Genomic DNA, 21,438 nt, shown 5'->3' with positions numbered 1-21,438 from the left:
ATAATATAGTAAGATATAAGCAGTAGAAGGCATCCATTGGTTATACTAGTAACATTCTTGACAAGCTACAAAAAAAAAAGCTCTACAAGCTTTATTCTGGCCTCCAGACTTGAGCTCACTCTGCTTCTCCAAATCCAAATTCATTCACTCCCCTCCACTTCATCCAGAAACCAGAACTGTGAGGCTGCCCCTCTCAATGCAGCCAACCTGGCTTTGCTGTGAGGTGCCAGTGGGTACAATTCCTCACCTCAGAGAGAGTGAAAAGTGAAGGTCTACCATACGTGGAGTGGTGTCCATGTCCAGCCCTGAGAGCCAAATCCTGAGGTCAGGAAGGCTAGAAGACTCATTGGTGTCATAGGTCCAGTCGGGCCAGCTGCTGGCGTCTGAAATATCTGCAGCCCTGCAGAAGTGAGGTCATCCCTCAGCCTGGGTATGGGCCTGGGCTTGGCTCTCCATGGACCCCTGTATCACTCACCCCTTACTGCCCAGCCCCCAGCCCCAATTTCCACTAAAGTGCTAATGCCTCCAGAGCCCATGGCTGCCTCTAACCCACTTCTCTGGTACTCACATTCACTGTAGCAAAGGGAAAGTGGGGCACCATGTGCCCCATCAAGATTCACTGTTCCCTGCTCTCCCAGCTGGTCAGGTCTCTGCCACCTGCCACATCCACAGTCTGGAAATTCATGGTCATCACTGAGCACTTCTACTCCTAAAGTAGGCTGATCTCACCCTGACACTGCCACTCCTCAGTCCTTGCATGCAGAGAGCACACAAGCATTCAAGGCCTCTAGGCCCTTGCTTAGAAGATGGAAAGACCCTTTCTTGGTCTAACAATGTTCCAGAGAGGTCACACAACTTTTTCTCTGGAGTGCACAGGACAAGCCCGGGAGCATGAAGCCTGAGTTTGGGGTGGCCTGTCAGGAGTCGAAGCTGAGCTCCCAATCTGCAGAAGCACAGAAACTCAAGGCTGTGGAGCCTGGGGCAAGAGTCAGGAACTGTGCTGTGGGAAGGCCTTCAGAAGCCATCAGAAGAATCTACTGGTTCACCTGGATGCCTAAGGGCCTGGGGTCCCTTCCACCAGGCAGTTTCTCCAGCCCTAGAAGTAAGCCTAAAATCAGACATATCTTGCAATTCTAGGTTGGACTGGCAATTTCTGAGGGTCATCAGAAACTGCAGGTACCAAGGTACACTGGAATAGGTAGAGCACAAGATATGGGGAGGCAAGACAGTTCTAGACGGGTTACAGGTTGGCTAACTCATCCCTTATCAAGGGGTCACCGGGAAACCCTTTGCTCGTACCATCTGTGAGTTTGGTAACTATAGTCCTGGGTGCACAGAGCAGCTGGAGACAGGCAGTGCTGAACTCTGAGTGGAACAGAATGGCAGTGGACCATTGATGGGAGGTAGTCTTTTCCTGCAGAGGAGCTCCCAAATGAAGGAATGCAAAAAACTATAGGAATGGAGGAGGGAGGCACCAGCCAGGTGTGGCATTCCAAAGCATGAACTTTCCAAAATAGAATGCTGGTGTTATGAAGTTCTTGAACACAGGGAAATACCTCTGCTCTGGCAAAGAAACAGGGTGTTTGAGGCTGGACCATGGTCAAACTCCAATGGAAAGAGGGTGCCACCATGCTGGTCACACCTTGCGCTAGAGCCACTTACTGAGCTGACATGTGCTGTAAGGCCCTGTCGGCCTGCAGTAACTACTACAGAGTAATTACTGGATCTGGAATGGAAGTACATGCTTGGGACTCAGAAACCTGAAGCATGTTTTTTTTTCCTGGAAGGGTACTTGGCAAATCAGCTATTCAAGGTCTCCTATCAGGAAAGGAAACTGCATTATTCTGCACATTTTGAGTCAACAAATATACTTTTCCTTTTGCTTTAGAATAGACTATGATGTTCCAAAAACATTCAATGTTCCTATTCATAACTAATATAGCTACACCAAGAAATACTCAGATTAACCATCGCGCCAATGAACATCATGCAAGAGGATCCCAACAAGAAGGGTCAAAGGGAATCACCGAAGGATGAAGACTGTCAAATCAGCAGCTCCCCTTATTCTGAATCACTGAGTGGAACATGGTTGCATGGCCTTTGCCCCTCCCAGAGGCAGTAGGAACAGAATTTCAAGAGCCTTGATGATCTCATTCAATAAAGAACAACAATGTGGTTGCCCGATGTATAAAGGGGGGGTACTTATGTTCATGGCTTTAAAAAATTATCAATATAAAAATAAAAGGCAGAGAATGAACTTAGAAATAGCAAAACAGATGATTCCCCTTTACTTACAATCGGGTTTCAACCAGAAGTCCACGTTTGGGAGGGAGTTTAGTGCACTGTACTACACTGGAGTGCTGATAATAAATGTGCTGTGTCTCTGGGTTTAGTGTAGAAAGAAAAGCTATGAAATAGTATGCATATTAATAAATCTGCTCATAGCTCTTTGTGGAGGAACTGCTTGTACCAAAGGACACTATGGGAAAGGAAAGGGATTGGGGGAGAAATGTGAAAATAAGTTGCAGGCAGGCAAGAGACACTGGGACACATTTCAGAACTGAGCTGGGAGTGCTGGGCTCAGCCAGTGCAGGGCTCCATCCACCATCTGTGTGCACACAGGGGCTACAGGAGATCTGGAGCAGCTGAGTGGCTCTTAAAACACATCCAAGGATGTCTGAGTTACCAGCACAGGCCAGGCCCTATGCACACTCTCAACTTTCCTGACTGCCCTCCAGGACGTGGCCCCATTATTCCAACTGGTAAGCTCCAGGTCCCTTCTAAAGGAAACACATAGGGGAAGGTGCCAAGGCTGAGATTTCTGATAGGAGGCTGCCTACACAAATGCGCCCCCTTATCTGTGGTTTCACTTTCTGCAGTTTTAGTTACACACTACCAGCTGAGGCCTGGAAGCAGGTCATCCTTCTGACACACAGTAAGAAGGTCCACAGCAGCCTACATCACAATGCCTACCCCATTCAGCCCACCTCACCTCGCCTCATCACATGGGCATTTTATCATTTCACAGCATCACAGGAAGGGTGAGTACAGTCTCGTAAGATATTTAGAGAGAGACCACATCCACATAACTATTACTACAGTATACTGCTATAATTATTCTATTTTATTATTAACCATTGTTGTTAATCTCTTACTGTGCCTGATAGACTAAACTTTAACATAGATATGTATGTATAGGAAGAAAGCAAAATTTATACAGGGTTTGGTACTATCCAGTGTTTCAAGCATCTGGGTGCTGTGAACACATCCCCTGCAGCTAAGGATGAACTACTGTTCTTTATTTATTTTTTTAAGATTTTATTTATTTATTCATGAGAGACACACAGAGAAAGAGGCAGAGACACAGACAGAGAGAGAAGCAGACTCCAATGTGGGACTTGATCCCAGAACTCCAGGATCACACCCTGGGCCGAAGGCAGGCGCTAAACCACTAAGCCACCCAGGCATCCCAGTACCTTATTTAAAGGCAATTTTGACACTGCAAATAATAAAATAATTGGTAAAAATCTATGGCAGGTGGTATTGGACATCCTCAGGGTCTCCTCTAATTCTACTGGCTTTCCTAGCCCTGTTCCAGGACTTAAGCCCACTAGGACCCCCAAAATAAAACTTCTTATTTCAAACACCTACACCAACTGAGAGCCTGTATCACCAAGTCTGAGGATAATGTCATATCAATAAGTTAAAACCTGCATATTGTAGGTGCCCCTGGGTGGCTCCATGGGTTAAGTGTCTGACTCTTGATTTCACTTCAGGTCACGATCTCAGGGCCATGAGATCCAGCCTCAAGTTGGGCTCTGTGCTGGGTGCAGAGCCTGTTTGAGATTATTCTGTCTCTCCCTCTCTCCCCTTCCTTCCTTGCTCACACTCGCTGTCCCTCTCTCTCTCTCAAAAAAAAGAAAGAAAGAAAGAAAGAAAGAAAGAAAGAGAAATCCCGCATATTGTACACATGGCAGAAAGGGGAGTTTATGTAACATTTTTTTCTTTGCTTCCCTATGCAGAAGTGAAGCTCCAGAATATTTGAAGTAAAATATTTTTTCTCCTTCAGAAGTATCTTTAAAGTTCGGGCAATGGAATAAAACATTTGTAGTTCTAATTGTCTGAAATGTTTGTTTGCTTTTTTGTTTTGTTTTGGACACTGACATTCCTCAATCAAGAAGATTAAAGAAGAAACAGAAGGGAGGCACATTTGAAAGTGGCTAACCAATGAGTCTGAAGGTTTAAGAAGCAATAATTTTTTATGATACGAATCTAAACTAAACTGGCCCTTTCTGAAAGACTGACCTTGTATTCAGGAACTACCTTCATTCCCTCTTCCATGGGGTTACACCCCTAAATGCCACCACATTATAGAATTATAAAGACCTAAGTTTCAAATGACTGTGAATAATACAAGAATCGATTAAGAACTAAAACCTCAAAATGTTTCACATCGACTAAACATTGATTTGAACCTCCAGGGCAAAACTTCCCATCTCTCTGGAATAATGTTAACTGAACTCCTAGATAAATTTTTCTCATGCGAGTAAATATCTAAAGCTGTCCACTGGGCTGGTCCGAAGTATGCTTCCAGAAGCAGCTTCTACCTTCTGTATTTTCTGTGCATGTGTATTGTTTCCTGTTTGTGTTATGCTTGGTTGGTTCTGTATCTTGGATCTCAGAGTTCATTTGTTGCTCTTGGGCTTCAGTATTTTATGTAATGCAACTTAACAGATTATTTATCATCAAACAATTTAAGATGACTAGGATTTTTGATCTAAGCAACATTTGTACCTTAAATCACCATGTGCTTTGGTGCTTTGTGGCTTGTTGATAACCGATATTAAAATATTTTCTCCTAGAGAACATGCATCATGTAATTTTTATAATGTGATATGAATCAAAACTGAGTTGTGTTACGGATATATTTCTGCTCACAGTCTTTCCTGTATATTCCCTCTAAACCCCACCTGACATGAACATCTATACCACTCAGGCACATTCCTACAGGAGGACGCAGGCCCGCGTGGAGGAACACACGCTGTCCTCACTCTGGCTCTTGCTGAGGATGCAGGTGCAGAGCAGGGCCTGGTCCGGAGCTCTCCGAGGGCCATGGGGATGCAAATGCACCCCAAGAGACTTGCAACTAAGATACTCAAATGTTCTCAACTCTAAGTCCTCCCTGTTTAAAAAAACTGTGCCAACCATAACCATTTTGTTTTCAAAATCCTGGAAAAAACAGGATGAAAAGAAATAGACGGTCAGAAAAGGTAAGTGAGCAAACTAAGATCACCCAAGAAGCAAGTGGCAGAACCCAGAGTTTGAAACCTAAGTCTCCTCACAGGCCCTCCAGAAAAGGCAGTGGGGAGGGCAGCCACAGACACAGCAAAATCCCAAATGTGTATCCCCATTCCCTCCCCCTGCATCCTCAGCTGAAATCCAGTACACTGGCTGGCCAATAAAATGTAGGCATCAATTGTGGCCCAGTGCCTAAAAGAGTTACCCAGCCCCTTCTTAAAACATACTTATGAACTTCAGGAATAACTGGAAATGTCTTAGCACAGTGCATGTTGAAAAATCACATTTGTTAAAACCACCTGCTACTACCTTCATTCTTCTAACTCTGGTGACATGGGTAGGAACCCGGTCAGCCTACCTTTAAAATTTGGAATTTTTAATATATGCATATCTTCAATGTTTTTGCTTTTTTAACATGTTGGCCTAATGTCTCCATTGTAGTGATGCCAGGCCAAGAGCTATGGCTCAAATACCACCTCATTTCAGACTGTTTTCGGCAAAACAGCCTCAAGACTTCTCATTGAATGAACAAGTTGTCTTGCTACTCAGCCCTGCTGCTTTGCTGATGCTGACAAAGGAACACCCTACCCTTCAATCCTTGTCACCTTCATCCACTCATTCCAAGAATCTTGCTGGTAATGTCAAGTCTGCTCAAGCTAGAGGTCAGTATTGCAATTGGCCCGTGTTGGTCATGAACATCTCCAGTGCGCAATGGGGGCCCTGCAAAGGCCAAAATGAGGGGCTCAAGGCCATGTTGGTACCATGGAAAGACAAGGTGTTATTTAAACCTGCTCACTTACAGGATGGTTATTCATATTGCAAAAGGTTAACTAAGGATGCCTTTAAATAATGCACTTTTTAAAGGTATTCAAAAGTCTGAATCCTCCAAGAACGCTGACAATTTTTAGGAGCAGCTTTTATAAAAAGGAAGGCACAGAGGTGGCAGGGTGGGAGGGAGCCATGTAGGAATGGGGGCAGCGGGAGCACCTTCCCATTGTCTCTGGAGGCCTCACCATGCTATTTCTCTCCAGCCAACAGAAACCACATTTTGACTCAAATCTGAGCAAGCAAGAATATCTCCCTAGAGGGTGCATCAGATGTGACTGGTGTGATGACCAAACATTTTCTAATTGAGAGATGAAATATTCAGTACTGCTCATAAACCCCAGAATAGCACCGACTAGTGTCTTAGATAGAAAACTTACATAAGAAAATACCTTTTTATTCTCTTATGATAGAAATAACTCCCTAGAATATACGGGTCAGAGTTAATGAGAAAGATGAGTCAAGTCCAGTGTGTAACACTTTTAATTTATGTCATGCTAAATGTGGAATAAATTAATTGCTTATGATTTATGGATTGAGTTTAAAGTTTTTGCCAAAAATCAAATAATTATTTTGCCTCTCCTGGTTCAGCTTGAATCCAGTTTATTCCCTGCACATCAACTGGTATGAGCCAAATCCAATGGTTTCAAATGTTTCTTTTTCTCAGGATCTGGATTTCTCCTCCCTCCTTCAATCCCCCTATGTCTCAAGGAATGTCAGTAGGTTTTCTTTTATTACAAGATGGAAATGGGAGTGTCTTCATTTCTACTTTAACATCATCTAGGTTATAATAGAATCATTTAAAGCAGTCTTTTCTGATGATAGGTGAAAATGGGACAAAACGTCATTAGCTGGAGCTACATGAGAATGCGTTTAGAGGTGAGGTGGGCTTGGAAGGGGTCTTTATTTATTTTTCTTATTTATTTATGATAGTCACAGAGAGAGAGAGAGAGAGAGAGAGAGAGAGAGAGAGAGAGGCAGAGACACAACACAGGCAGAGGGAGAAGCAGGCTCCATGCACCGGGAGCCCGACGTGGGATTCGATCCCGGGTCTCCAAGATCGCGCCCTGGGCCAAAGGCAGACGCCAAACCGCTGCGCCACCCAGGGATCCCTGAAGGGGTCTTTAAATACTTCATCAAACTCGGCCTCCAAAGCCCTGAGGAGGGGTGACTAAAAGAGATCAGGGTAAAGGGTCAGTGAGTGTGGTGCTGGATGGAGGGTACATTGGGGGTTCAGTATATTGTTCTCTCAACTCTGGTGTACCATTGAAATTTTCCATGATAAAAAACAAAAACAAAAAACTTTACAAACAGATTTTTCCATTTTCTGCCTTTTCTTTAACAAGGCCCTCTCTGTTCTGGCGATTCCATTCTCATGCAGTAGGCGGGGGTGGGGTGGGAGAGGGCACCGGACCAGCTGCAAGCCCATATTTATTTGCTCCTTGCAAATAAATCAAATAATTATTTGATTTTTGGCTGGGGTTTTGGAGAGAGAAGGGCTCTTCCTCACAGCCTCTCGCAGGCTTGGCACCTGTGGTCTGATCCCCAAAAAGCCACTGCACACAACCACCAGGCACACACGGTATGCGATAATTCACTCGAAGGTTTGGCTCTGGTTACTTCCTGCCCTAGCCAGGGGGGACATCAGCCTGCTGGGGGCCACCGTGAGGATCTTGAGTCGGACCCTCCCCCCCGGAGGACCGCAGCCAGCTCCAACGCGGGCTGTCCTGGCGATCACACCGCAGCCAGGAAAAGTTGGCTCGCTCTGGGGTTTGCTGCCAGGCTGCTCACCCACCGGCTGAAGGTCTGCGCAGCCCGCCTCTCCCTCCGCTTCTGACTACACCCTCGGGCCAGGGGGAGGGACGCGGAAAGAGGCGGACACGAGCACGCACCACCGCCCGAGCCCGATTGCAACGAGAAAACCGAGCCACCGAGCCGCCCGGCCGCTGCCCCTCAACCGGCCAAGCCTCGGCTGTGTCCGCTGCGCTGCGCCCCGGGACCGGCCAGGGACCGCGCGGACACCAAGCCCGGCCCCCAGCCCCGCGGCGCCGGCGCAGCTGACGCCGCAGAAGGGCTGCGCTCCCCGAAGTCTGGCTGCCAGGGCCCGGCTCTGCGGGCAAGGGGAACCTGACCCCCCCCCCCCCCCACTAGGGAAAGAAGGCGACCCGATGACGCCTTCCCCTGGCCTCTCCGAAAAGCCAGGCGGCCCCACCGGCGGCCTCCCCGAAGCAAGGCTGCAAGCGCCCGCTCCATCGGAGTCCGGCAGAGAACGCCGGGCGACCAAAGCCCCTTCCCTCGGAAAAGTGCCCAACTCCGCGGGTGTCCGTCCCCCTCTCCGCAGCTCGGAGAGCGCACGCCCAGGGCCAGAGCCCACGCCTGGGGAAATCGGGACTCGAACTTGATCCCCCAAAGCGGTGCACGCGTGCACGCAGCCCCCTGCCCGGGCCGGGGCTGCGGCTCCCAGGGACCAGCACTCGCGGACGTCCCGGCCCGGGGCTGGGAGTCCCCATCCCCGCGCGCTCGCGCTCGCGCCCCCGCCTTCCTTCTCCCCTTCGCTGGGCGAGGGCAAGCCACGCCGGTTTACCTTCCCGGCCCCGTCCGGGCCTCGGGCCCCAGCACCAGCCGGCCTCTTCTGGGTCGCTCGGGGGGTCGCCCGAAGCCGCAGAGCCACTGCCCGCCGTGCGCCCTCACGGCCTCGGGCGGTCCCGCTCCACCGCGCCCCCGGGCCCGGGTCTCACTAGCTCCCGCCGACTTTGCGCAACAGCCCCTCGCGCCGCCGGGGCGCCCAGGGCGGCGAGACGCCAGGCTGCAGCCGGGGCTCACAGCACCCGGCCCCGGCCCCCGCATCTCCGCGCCCGCTCTGAGCTCCCCGCGCCTCCCAGGTCGCGTCGCCGCGACCCCCGGACTCACCGCGGGCCCCGCGCCGCCGCCGGGTCTGCGCGCTCCGAGGCGGAGCCAGGGCGCCCTCCGCGCGCGCCGCCCCCGCCCCCGCCCCGCCCCCCGGCCCCCGCCCCCGGCCCCGCCGCCGCCTCCGGGCCCCTCGGTCCGCCCGCGCTGCGGGGGCGTCGGGACTCACCTCCCGGACAAGGTGACCCGGCCCGTGCGCCCCGGCGGCCGCCCGCGCGTCTCCGGAGCCAGCGAGCGTGCGGGGCGCGGGCGGGGCGGCGCCCGCCTCTGCTCCGGCTGCCGGCGCCCTCCGGGGCCCGCCCCCGCCTCCCGGCGCCGCTCCCCGCCCGGAGCTCGCCGCCCGCGCCCCGCTGCCCCGCTGCCCCGCGCGCGAGGGCGCCGGGTAGGGGCCGCGGGGAGCTGCGCGGAGGCGACGGGGCGGAGCTCGCGGGTGCGGGGAGACCCCGCGGCGCGCACTCGGCGGGCGGGGGGCGGGGGCGTCCCGGGACGCGCCGCTCGGCTGGGCTCGGCTCGGCTCGCCCGGCCTGGTGCCCCGCGTGCTGGCCGCGGTGGCCACGGGCTCCAGGGGAGGAGGACGGCGAGGGCGAGAACGGCCCCGTGCGGAGGCAGCCGCCAGCTTTGCCCCCGGCCGACAGGCCCCCGGGGGTGGTCACGTCCGTGGGTGGCCCGGGGCCGGGGCCGGGGGCTGGGACTGTGGCGGCTACAAAGACTGGGGGTGGGAGGAGCCCCTGGGTGCTCCGAGGACGGGGTAGCAGCCTGGCTCCAAGAGGAGATGATTCCCCTCGGTCCTAAAGGCCTCCCAAGGCTCCTGTGAGGTTCTGAGGTTCAGAGGACCCACTTGACAGGTCTGGCATCGGTTCGAGTACTGGCCACCAGCTCTCCACCAGCTATCCAGGTGAAAGCAGGTGCGGCCCGGATTCGGAGACACCCTGCCCAGCCCCAAACAGTGTTTTCTTCCACTGGCTGCCCCTTGGCAATTGGAGACTACAGCTGTGGGGGAGGGCGGGTTGGGGGGCATAATTCTGGTTAGGAGAGTGGGAATAGGGGAGCAGGGCTGAGGAGGGCCACCTCCCAAGGTATTCTGCATTTGAAGTGTTGGGGGAAGGGAGTATAGTGCTTTCAGTTTGAATTCCATAGAGAAAGAACCTAGAATGAAAGATCTATCCGAAAAGGAGTTAAAGTGACTTAGGAAAATAATCTGTGAGCCCCTTTCTACCCCGGGTGCAGACCTGCTGTAGACTCCAGCCTTGCTAGCCAAGGCCCTGTTAGTCAAGGCTGGTCATGCCCCCAGGAGACCCTCCGCCTTGCCCTAGTAACCAACCCTTTGCCCCCCCCAGAAGGCACTGCTTCCACTATCAGTACCTCTGGTAGAATTTCCAAAGGGCAGGAGTTAGAGGTGGTGCAGGAAGGATGGGTCCCTCACTGTGTTCCCTTGGGGGGCAGTGTGTGTGTAAGTGTGTGTGGGGAGTCTGGCACCTGTGGAACATCAGCAACCCAAAGAGAATGCTGAAGTCAGAATGGTACTGTAAAAAGACTTTCAAGTGGAGGAACAGGTCAGCAGAACCAGCACTATCTATGCTTTGCCTTCATCATTTGAATCGCAATCCAATCTCCATCTCTGCAGCATGGCAAAGCAAAACTGGAGGTTCTTCCTCTAGATCCTCAGAGCTACAAGCTCATGGTTTGGCACATCTCTCCCATCTAGGAGAAGTTCTCAGATGGGAGGGAGATGCCCCCCACCCTTACCTTAGTAAAGTTGCTAGTCCTTTCCTGAACAGAAAATTCTTTCATCTGAACCACTGGGTTAAGAAGATGTTGTTATACTCATCTGAGGTGAGCAGAGAATCATTCCCATTTCTCAGGTTTTTCTTTAGAAAGGCTAATTGAGGTAGTTGTGGCTACAGAATATACAGAAGTAGCCTGGAGCACAGTTTGTTGCCTTTCTGCCAATGCCGCTTTTGCTTATCTGGGCTTTGGGTTGAATTTTGGAGGGCAGTTTTGTTTTGCCAAGAGAGCACTTTGACTCTAGGTACTACCTGAATTTTAAATTGGATTTTTCCTAATAGGACAGGAGGCACCTTCCTTCGTGCAGTATAAAACATGATCACTGATTGCCTGTGGAGTGTTCCCTCCAGAAGTGAGGATTGCAGAAGTTAAAGGAAGAAAACACCATTGAATTTTGTGGACTATCTGTATATCCCAGGTACTTTGAAACTTTTCAGGTTGATACTCTGGAACTGTATACCCTGGCTCATCTTGGTGATGTGTTGAGCATGGATATATTTGTAGGGAGTGTGGGTGGTATGGAATTGCATTTCCTAATATTTTCTAAGAGTTGGTTTCCATAATGTGCCTCAATCAATTTAGCATCTAAATATTCACAATTTTCTTTTGTTGTGGAATGAATATGAAACTTCTTCTGACAGTTTTATGGGTGAACTCCCTTAAGTCACTATGTTCTATGTTTGAAAAGCTCTTTACTTTGGATGCTTTGCAGGTACTGAAGAAATACTCAGTGATTCATAATTGTTGAAAAAACCACATTGGACTGCGAGATCAAAAAACAGATGTCTCTGAAGAAAGAGGGTAATTTGAAAGAAATGGAACAATTCATAATGTGGTATGAACATTCCTCTTCCTCATCTTCTTCTTATTAATTTCTTCCATGCCACTAACATAGCTTCAAGATCCCCAGATACATATTGTCTTTTCTTGACACTACCCCATACGCGCGCGCATACACACACACATATACACACACAAACACACTCCTTTTAGTGTTTCTGCAATCCTAATGGGCCTTACTCTTCACTGCAAAAGAAACTTGCCAGGATCAGGAGTCTAAAACCCTGAGAGGGGTTGTCACCTGCTCCCAGCAAATGTGGCAGCTCTGGGAGGAATCCAGGGCTCCTGAGGGCACCTCAGTTGATTTGGAATGTTAACTGTGCACATAGAGCAGTTTGTCTTAAGTGTGGTTCCCTGCTTGTGATTGCAGTGTTAGCATAACTGATACAGGTGATGAAACACTGAAATGAAAAAGCAAATGAGGGGCTGCCACATATTGGGCAGTGGGACACAGTAGAAATCATCAAATCTCCTAGAAACAGCGTAACCTTCTCAATGATTCTTATCTCTTACAAGAGATTATAGGACTTTTCAGAGCTATGGACAGTTGGTGGGGCCAATTCACATGTTGTGAAGAACTGTCACTAAAGCACCAAGCCAGCTGTCAGTCTTCTCAGTGATTTTCAGGAGAAGCTGTTACCTGCCCAGAGGTATGTGGACTTGACGAGAGGAAATACAGATTCAAGTTTTTAAAAATAAGAAATATTCCTTAAAATGTCTTAAACTGAAAGGCTTTAGATCAAGGGCTATAGTACTATGTGTAGTGTCTGGGGGTCCACAGAGCTCATTCAGAAACCCATCTTTAGATCAAACATGTAAAGTGCTCTGTCCCAAATGTTGATTGTAGTATTAAAGATGAAGAATAGGTATATGCAATTTTAAAGCACTTTAATTAATATAATACAGGGTTTCTTTTTTCTTTTCACTCCCCAAAATCTATTACTAAATTGTTTGTCTTAAGTTGATGACATCCAGGAATTGAAAAGCTGCAATGTCTTATGACCGTGGAACCCTTTTTGACTTAGAAGGACAGGAAGATGAGCATTCAGATGTTCAATATAGACATGAGAGGCAAGGTTCTAAGAAAAAAAAAAAAACATGAATGAATCAGAAATAAAGGGAGAAAAAGCTAAAACCTAGGGAGATTTCTGAGGCCACATCGAATGAGAGTTTAGAACATGAAAAAACTTGCCCAAGAATGTCATAAAGTTGGAGCTGGAGGAATTCTTGATGACCACCCTCTGATTTTCCCCATGAGAAGACAGTTCTAGAAGGGCTGTGTGGAAGGCCAGTCAAGCCACATTTGGGTTACTGATTTCCAAATTAGCTGTTCTGCCTCTGCATCCATCACATCGCTTTGGAAAGAATTAAAGAAGAGAGAAAGTGAATGTGTTCTAAGCAATTTCTATAGTGCCAGAGTATCTCTTATCTATTGTTTCCCCCAAACTCAGTAGCTTAAAATAATAATCGCTCACAATTCTGAGGGTTGGCCAAGAGGGCTAAGCCCACTGGGATGGATTGCCTCTGTTTCACTTGGTGCTGCCTGGGCTCACTCAGACCTATCTGTGGTCAGCTGGCAGTCAAAAGCCTGACTCACCTATCTGGGGGTTGATTGGTGATGGGCCGACAGGCCAGGCCATAAGTCTGCCACCCAGATGGCTGTCCCAGCATTCCTTACAAAGTGGTGGCTGTAGGGTGCCCAATGGCTACAGCTTCGGTGCACACAGATTTCCAGCAGACTTCACACTAGCTATGGTCTCATTAACCAAAGCAGGTCAGGTGCCCTGTTCCAAGGCAGGAGATGGGGAAATAGCTTTCATGTTTTGATGGATGGAGCCATAAAATCACATTGGCAATGAGCATGTATGTACTAAAGGGTGGAAGGAATTGAGGGTCATTTTTGTTATCTGCTGCACCTAGAAATAAGGTAGGTTCTTTATATACATAACCTCACTGAATTCTGATCTCAGCTCAGTGGGGCTGGGAGTGATCCCAGGAGCTGAAGAGGCTGAGAATCAGGAACTGAATAGCTCACATAGTTAGTGAGAGGAGAGGTAAGGTGCAGATCCAGGCTGTCTTCTTCTTTTTTTTTTTTCTGGAGCAACATTTTTTTTAATAATAAATTTATTTTTTATTGGTGTTCAGTTTGCCAACATACAGAATAACACCCAGTGCTCATCCCGTCAAGTGCCCCCCTCAGTGCCTGTCACCCATTCACCCCTACCCCCCGCCCTCCTCCCCTTCCACCACCCCTAGTTCGTTTCCCAGAGTTAGGAGTCTCTCATATTCTGTCTCCCTTTCTGATATTTCCCACTCATTTTTTCTCCTTTCCCCTTTATTTCCTTTCACTATTTTTTTATGTTCCCCAAATGAATGAGACCCTATAATGTTTGTCCTCCTCTGATTGACTTACTTCACTCAGCAAAATACCCTCCAGTTCCATCCACATCGAAGCAAATGGTGGGTATTTGTCATCTCTAATGGCTGAGGAATATTCCATTGTATACATAGACCACATCTTCTTTATCCATTCATCTTTCGATGGACACCGAGGCTCCTTCCACAGTTGGCTATTGTGGACATTGCTGCTAGAAACATCGGGGTGCAGGTGCCCGGCGTTTCATTGCATCTGTATCTTTGGGGTAAATCCCCAACAGTGCAATTGCTGGGTCGTAGGGCAGGTCTATTTTTAACTCTTCGAGGAACCTCCACACAGTTTTCCAGAGTGGCTGCACCAGTTCACATTCCCACCAACAGTGCAAGAGGGTTCCCTTTTCTCCGCATCCTCTCCAACACTTGTGGTTTCCTGCCTTGTTAATTTTCCCCATTCTCACTGGTGTGAGGTGGGATCTCACTGTGGTTTTGATTTGTATTTCCCTGATGGCAAGTGATGCAGAGCATTTTCTCATGTGCATGTTGGCCATGTCTATGTCTTCCTCTGTGAGATTTCTGTTCATGTCTTTTGCCCATTTCATGATTGGATTGTTTGTTTCTTTGGTGTTGAGTTTCGTAAGTTCTTTATAGATCTTGGAAACTAGCCCTTTATCTGATACGTCATTTGCAAATATCTTCTCCGATTCTGTAGTTTGTCTTTTAGTTTTGTTGACTGTGTCCTTTGCTGTGCAAAAACTTCCAGATTTCAGGTTGCACTACAAAGCTGTGGTAATCAAGACAGTGTGGTCCTGGCACAAAAACAGACACATAGATCAATGGGACAGAATAGAGAATCCAGAAGTGGACCCTGAACTTTATGGTCAACTAATATTCGATAAAGGAGGAAAGACTATCCATTGGAAGAAAGACAGTCTCTTCAATAATTGGTGCTGGGAAAATTAGACATCCACATGCAGAAGAATGAAACTAGACCACTCTCTTTCACCATACACAAAGATAAACTGAAAATGGATGAAAGATCTAAATGTGAGACAAGATTCCATCAAAATCCTAGAGGAGAACATAGGCAACACCCTTTTTGAACTCGGCCACAGTAACTTCTTGCAAGATACATCCACGAAGGCAAAAGAAACAAAAGCAAAAATGAACTATTGGGACTTCATCAAGATAAGAAGCTTTTGCACAGCACTGGCTGTCTTCTACTTCCTCAGTAGCCAACATTAACAGGGGGAGTCTGTTAGGAGTCAGCGGAATGCTTACCATCAAGGTTGGGAACTCAGATGTTTACCTGAGCTCCAAGTAAGCATCTGCTGCTTCCTATCACTTCTGGATTTCTGCATATCTAAAATGGCATTGTGTGAGGCGTGAATGTGTTCAATACACTCAGCATGTTTTCCTGACCAGAGTTGGCTGGTTATTCTTCTTAAAGACAGTTGGTGAGACAAGGTTGCTGGGTACTTTTTCCAACAAAGTGGCCAATTCTGGATTTTTGACACAAAACAGATGCTGGTGCTTGGAAGGCCCCCAGAATACTACATAAGAGGAGTGATTGATGTTATCTCTCTCATTCAAGGTACTTGTTTTGAGGGGGCAGAGGCTGGGTGTGGCCAACACCCTTGTATCCCTTCAGATCCCCCTAGATCCCTTTGGCTGATTCCATCTGCCCACTATCCAGCTTCTGCAGAACTTGCTGCTTATGACTCATACCGACATATTTCTTTGACATTATGCTAATTCCTGGGACAGCCTTAATTTCTCTTGTAAGAGCATGAAAACATGAGTGTTCTGTTCCACTCTTCCCCAGGCTTTTAAAGCCAGAGACTGAGAGACATCTGAGCACATCTAGGACCATGGGGTGCAACCATGGTCATAGGCATTCAGCCACCTCCTTAACCTCTTGAAGTATCAGTTTTTCCATCTACAAAGTGGACATAACAACATTTGCCATAGATTGCTAGCACTTATAGCAATGGAGATGCTAAGGAAGATCTGTGGTTGTTAGGGGTTTTGGGAAGATGTGCCAGCAAGGTATGCTCCAGAGTTCTCCCTGCTTCCTCTAAGACCCACTAAAGCCAAATAATAGGTTTTGCTACTTATTCTTTTGGTGTCCTGATGCCCATCCTCTTTGTTGGCATAGTTTTCCTCAGCGGAGTTCATGATTTTGCATACCTGAATTAGAGAAGCTGGGCCACTTCAGTAAACACAAGTGCTACCTAATCCAGAATGGTAGCTTGGCCTGGGTCTCCTTTTCTGAAACCAGAGCCTAAGGGTGCAGTCAGACTTTTATTGGGGGAACTAATCCCAGGGACAAGATGTGAAGACCACCTATATGGTCCATGGGGAGGAAGAGGGAGCCAGTCTAAGGGAGAAACTCCTGAGGCGGTCACAGTAGGTGACAACCAGCTTTCCATCCCCTGGGGCCATCTGATGAATGAGAAGTGTTTCTCAAAATCAACCAGGAGAGGGATGAAGAGGATATGCATATCCCTGAGCCTCCATCCTCCATGGGCCCAGGAGGCATTGGCACCCACTTTTCCAGGTGGTGTCTGAATGTGTGTCAAACAAGCTTCCTTTTACACAAGAGAGGACTCTAAGTAGGATCCTGGAAAATTTTGCTGCATGATTTACTGTGTGAAATTCCTGTACCATTCATGTCTACTTTAAGGATCTGCCTTTTACTTCAAGATGTTAGGTGTCAAATTGCTTTTTCTTTGAATGTGGCCCTGGGTTGAGACTCAGCCACAAGCTGCTCATTTTTGTGGGTTACATCAGATAAACACAGAGGTAGGTTTGGTTATGCCATCCAGTTGAGATAGATCCTGTACCTTTCCCGGCAACCAGGCCCATATACATCATGTAGCCAGAGGTCAGTCAGGAAAGAAAGGTCAAGTTCAGGGGCTCCCTTTGTGCTCAGTGCAAATATTGTGGATCCTTTCTGCTGTTATCTGCTTGTCTCCCACCCTGAATTTATTCCATCTCCCAACTTTGACAATTCACTTCTTCTTCTTCCTATACTGTCACATACTCTCTTGGGCATTTTTGGAGATGTCAGGTAACAACCCAGCCTGTTCACACCAGAGCCTCTAGCCCCTGCTCCCTGTGTCCCCAATGTGGCTGGTCCTCGTATCCCTCAATACCACTTCACCCCTGTCCTGCCTTGGCAGGTGGCTTCTACTTGAATTTTATCTAGTTACTAATTTCCTTGATCTAGTTAATGATCCATAACACAAATCTATTATTATGACAGAGTGCAGTATCAGAATAAATCAGTATCTTTGAGAAAATGTATTTGCCAAACGTTGGAAAAAATGGCTGTTTCCAGGACTGTTAAAGAGGAGAAAAATTAGAAGAAGCTTACCTTTACAAAACCTTGCCATCAGGATTGACTGTGAAGCCAGAATTTGCAGCATGTGCTCTAAACGCTAGTCTCAAAAAATAGATTCAGATGTCCACTTCAATCTACGTGCTGAAGTGGACAGGTCAATGTACCGTCTTCACTGAAATGGAAGGAGAGCATGTTTTCTTTGCTGCACAAGAGAACTACATGTACTAATGTAGCTCTAACATAATGACAAAATAAGAGGTCGGGATCATTGAAAACATTGCTTGTGCAGAACTAAGCATTTAAACATGTCATTAATTATTAGAATGATTTCTAGCATTTTCTAAAAGGCCTAAGAACTTGTTTTTGGCACAAGAAAATATTTTTTTTGCTGCATGTGCTTTTTTTTTCTTGGAAAAAAGAGATTCTATTATAAAAATAACCACTTCTGTAATTTTGCAGGATGTGGAAGTGGAGGGGAAAAGCACAAAGGTAAGCAATTTCCCTTTCGTGATTCCCAGTTTATCACTCATATTTCAAAAAAAAGAGTGTTTCTTAAACAAAGAACCTGTCTCAGGCACATGCCAGAACCAACCCGCCTGGCCTTCTGTGTTCTGCAGGCACATTCACTGAGTGATTGTCATGCACATAAGCAGGGGCCTAGAGAAGCAGGACTTGGCAGTGCCACAACTCTCCCAGCAGCCAGTCCTGCCCAGTGTCACTGAAACATGGTTTGCTTGATATCAGGGCACCAGGATGCCATGAAGATCTCCTCCTATAGCAGGGGTTGAGGATGGCCACACAGAATGTCTACAGCTTGGGGATGCAGGACTAATAAACTCTGACTGGTGGCATGAAGGAAAGTATTCCCTTGGTCTCAGGGCCCACCTGACAATCCAAAATATACTCAAAAGGGTTTTGTCACCTATGGTATAGCTTGTCAAATGTACTTAAATTATGTCCCCACAGACATGGAAGGAATAGCAAAATGAAATGTTTAACAAGTAATGGAAAGCAGGAATACTGCAATAGTAGACTGTTTTGGGCAGTCGACTGGATGGGTCTTTCCTGGCCTGCGACCTTGTCATTGGTTCAGCAATGTCTGCTTGTGTCTACTACTGGGCAGGTATGAGCAATGACGGTGGAGAACCTGATAGGAGAGGAGGGGGGCTTTTCCCTTGAGGACAATGAACAGTAGCTCTGTAGATCCATAGTAGCTCTGATGGAGAGGGGGGGGCAGCCCAAGGAAACTGGAAGTAATCAGAACAGCTGAGACCTGAGTGTGGAGCAGGAGTTAAGGGCTTCTGTATGGGTGCTTGTGCACACTGGGGATGGGGCAAGGGGTCCTCCAGGGGCTGAGATGCTTTTACAGGTTTTTAGGTCAGAAGAAGCATGGAGCCCCAAGTGTAAGGTGGGTGAGGTCAGGGGATCAGTCTGGGGAGGAGGGCAGTGGCCTGATCACTAAAGGCCTCACACAAGGTTTAAGGAGGTTAGACTTCATCTGGCGGCCATAAGCAGCATTCAACCAGAAGAATGACAGAATCAAATTTGTATAGGTAAGCTGTGAGTAGATCTTTCACAGGTAGCAAAGGAGGAAGTCAGCTTCTAAGATTCTTCAGGTGGCTTTGAAATCATCACATATGATCCTACACTTTTTGCCATGTGTGCCACTTTTAGAAAATTATCTGAAGGTAAATGTCGTGACTCCCTTGTTCAAAGTCATAGCAGGAATTCTGTCACTTTGTTTGGACTCCTGGCCAGGCATGCATCTCCACCTGCCCCCTCAACTGCCTTACCACTGGCTGCATGGCCATGCCACCCACAGGCAGGCTTGTCTCCAACATCCCCACTCCCAGAACACAAAATCGGGGCCATGACCTTCTTTTAAGAAGGGAATCTCCTTGGTTTTAGATGCGGGGCAGGGGGGGGGGTGGTGGGGTGGGTAAGAGAATGAGAGAACAAAGTGCTACAAGGAGAATGGGTCCAGTTCACATGAAGATTTGTCCTTAATAAATAACTTCATAAACCGTGGCCTTCTTATCCCCAGAGCCAGTGACAATGTATTTGTCATCCACATGACAAATGTATTTGTCATCCACAGAGATGTCACAGCTAAGCACCGATGAGGATTCTTTGGACTGGAATATACTGGCCCCATAAGGTGTTCTCCAGGCATTCAGAAGGTTGTCCTTTCCAGTGCTTATGAACCATTTGCCACAATGGGCAAACTTGAGCGACAGTACACAGCTCTCATGGAGATGCAGCTGATATTTATCTGGCTTGGTGACATGTAGCACTTCCACGTTACTGTTCTCCATTCCCACTGGCAGCCACTCTCCGGTTGGACAGAAGCTCAGAGAAAAGATCTGTGAGGTGTCCTTGCTGTTGAATTGTGAATACTCGGTAAGAACCTGTGATACCAAATCTTCAGCTCTCTACTTGGAAGAACATGGAATAACCATACTAACAGTGACGAATTCTTTAATTATGTATTATATCTGTAATATATTTATTTTGTTTAAAGAAGGCTTTTTAACTTTGACTGAATAAAGCTGTCTGCTCCTGCATTGATAATGAAGATGCGTTGTATTTGATACCCCTCCCCCCCTTTTTTGGCAAAGGAGGGGAAAGGAAAGTTTAAAATAATTGATGAAAAATGTCACTAAATGTAGACTAAGGACTGTATAGAGATGTGAAATGTATAATTACATATGGAAACAATATGTTGCTGTGTTGTTAAATTTTTTTGTTTTCTACTTATTTTAAATGTTTGAAGATTTGAACAATTAGAACATGACAGGCCACGTCGTATTCATTTGAGTCTATTTGGAGAACTTTAACCAATATATCTATAGCTTTAGATTCTATTTGATATAAGTAATTGGACTTTTTTCTTTTTTCTTTTTTGACTTGTCGACAAGTGTCTTTGTAATAAGTTTTTAATTCCTTTTTTATTGTATTATAGACAGATGAACAAATTAAATTTGGCCTAAAGAGAGAACTTAATCCCTTCTGGATATTTTTGCCACGTTTCTTTGCAAAGGGAGATGTATACCTTTGGGCAGTTTTGTCATTACGAGAAATTACAGGCTATTTTTTGGCATGTTCTTTGGGAACTGCACAGATTCAGGGGAGGATTCCTCCTGCTGTGCAAGTCAAGTCTTTTACAAAACAAGGACAGCAGAGGAGATTTGCAAGGACCTCCCTCTGAAACCAGAAAGAATGGACTCTCACCTGAGATGAGGACTTGCTTTCTTTACCTCTGGTTCTTTCCCTGTCTTAGTTGGATGTTCCCAAAATGAACACAGGCTGTGCCATTGTGCCAGAAACATTGTGTTATCTTTTATGTTGTTGTTGCTGTTCAACTATGATATGTGACTCCTTTTTTAATTATTATTATTTTTTGTTTGAATGCTTTAAAAATCTTTTAAGTCTGTGGATCTGCTGACATACAGTGCCTTTGCTGCTATGGATCAAAATCAAGAGAACTGTGTAGATAAACTTTATTGTATAAGTAGAAAATTACTTAATTTCATACTAGAAACGGATGGATGCTGCAAGTTGAAATGGACTGTCCATTGATGTTCTTAATGTGGTAGCAGAAAAAAATGGTGTCTTAAGTGCTTAGTGTTTGATGTCATTAACAGTTTCGTAAAACTCTACAGTGTAGTAAGATTTTGATACTAAACTGTGCATTGTACATAGTTCTAATGCTTCGTATTGACCACCAGTACTTCTATAATGGTAGATTGTGCATTCAGACTTTTAAGCATTAAACATAAATAACTTCTAAAAAAAAAAAAAAAAGAAGGGAATCTCCTCTTTCTTTCTGTCTCTGTTGGCTGGACCACTTCCTACCTGGAGCACTGTTCTTTATTTGCCTTACTTATTACACTTACTGGACAGGAAGCTCTTAGCAGGTAAGGATTGCATTTGCGCGTGCACACATGTGTGCATGGACCTGTGTGGAGGTGAACATGGGTGGGGGGAGTTATTCTGCACTTTCTGTGTTGTGCATCTGCACATTCCCAGCAGCAGCCACCCTGAATGCTGTTTATGGTAAAAGC

At 47.0% G+C, this 21,438-nt stretch overlaps 1 protein-coding gene and 1 long non-coding RNA gene across 7 annotated transcripts in view; one reads left to right on the top strand and one right to left on the bottom strand.

Moving 5' to 3' along the window:
• SYNDIG1 (synapse differentiation inducing 1) overlaps positions 1-9,353 on the bottom strand; it is a 186,349-nt gene extending 176,996 nt beyond the window's left edge. Inside the window, exon 1 of one of the 5 annotated variants that reach the window (XM_072726286.1) lies at positions 9,200-9,353. Coding sequence is in view for 3 of the 5 variants with exons in the window: in XM_026016371.2 (XP_025872156.1) it covers positions 8,708-8,970 (263 nt within the window). In the remaining 2 variants the exon portion in view is untranslated. The other 4 variants (XM_026016374.2, XM_026016371.2, XM_026016373.2 and 1 more) reach the window with 4 other exon arrangements.
• A 448-nt stretch (positions 9,354-9,801) lies between these two features.
• Positions 9,802-21,178, top strand: LOC140594431 (uncharacterized). 2 transcript variants are annotated; one of them, XR_011995210.1, is made up of 8 exons: positions 9,802-9,935; positions 11,097-11,233; positions 11,528-11,616; positions 12,172-12,305; positions 14,792-15,622; positions 17,834-17,863; positions 18,341-18,497; positions 19,473-21,178. It is a non-coding gene; the product is annotated as an uncharacterized lncRNA (long non-coding RNA). The 2 variants fall into 2 exon arrangements; XR_011995211.1 differs by lacking the exons at positions 9,802-9,935; positions 14,792-15,622 and having other exon boundaries at positions 11,099-11,233.
• Positions 21,179-21,438: the final 260 nt, after the last annotated feature.

The sequence above is a fragment of the Vulpes vulpes genome, chromosome 11, assembly GCF_048418805.1.
Source record: "Vulpes vulpes isolate BD-2025 chromosome 11, VulVul3, whole genome shotgun sequence".
NCBI lineage: Eukaryota > Metazoa > Chordata > Mammalia > Carnivora > Canidae > Vulpes > Vulpes vulpes.
Note: the sequence above shows the minus strand (reverse complement) of the source record. Positions and strands in the feature narration are given on the sequence as shown.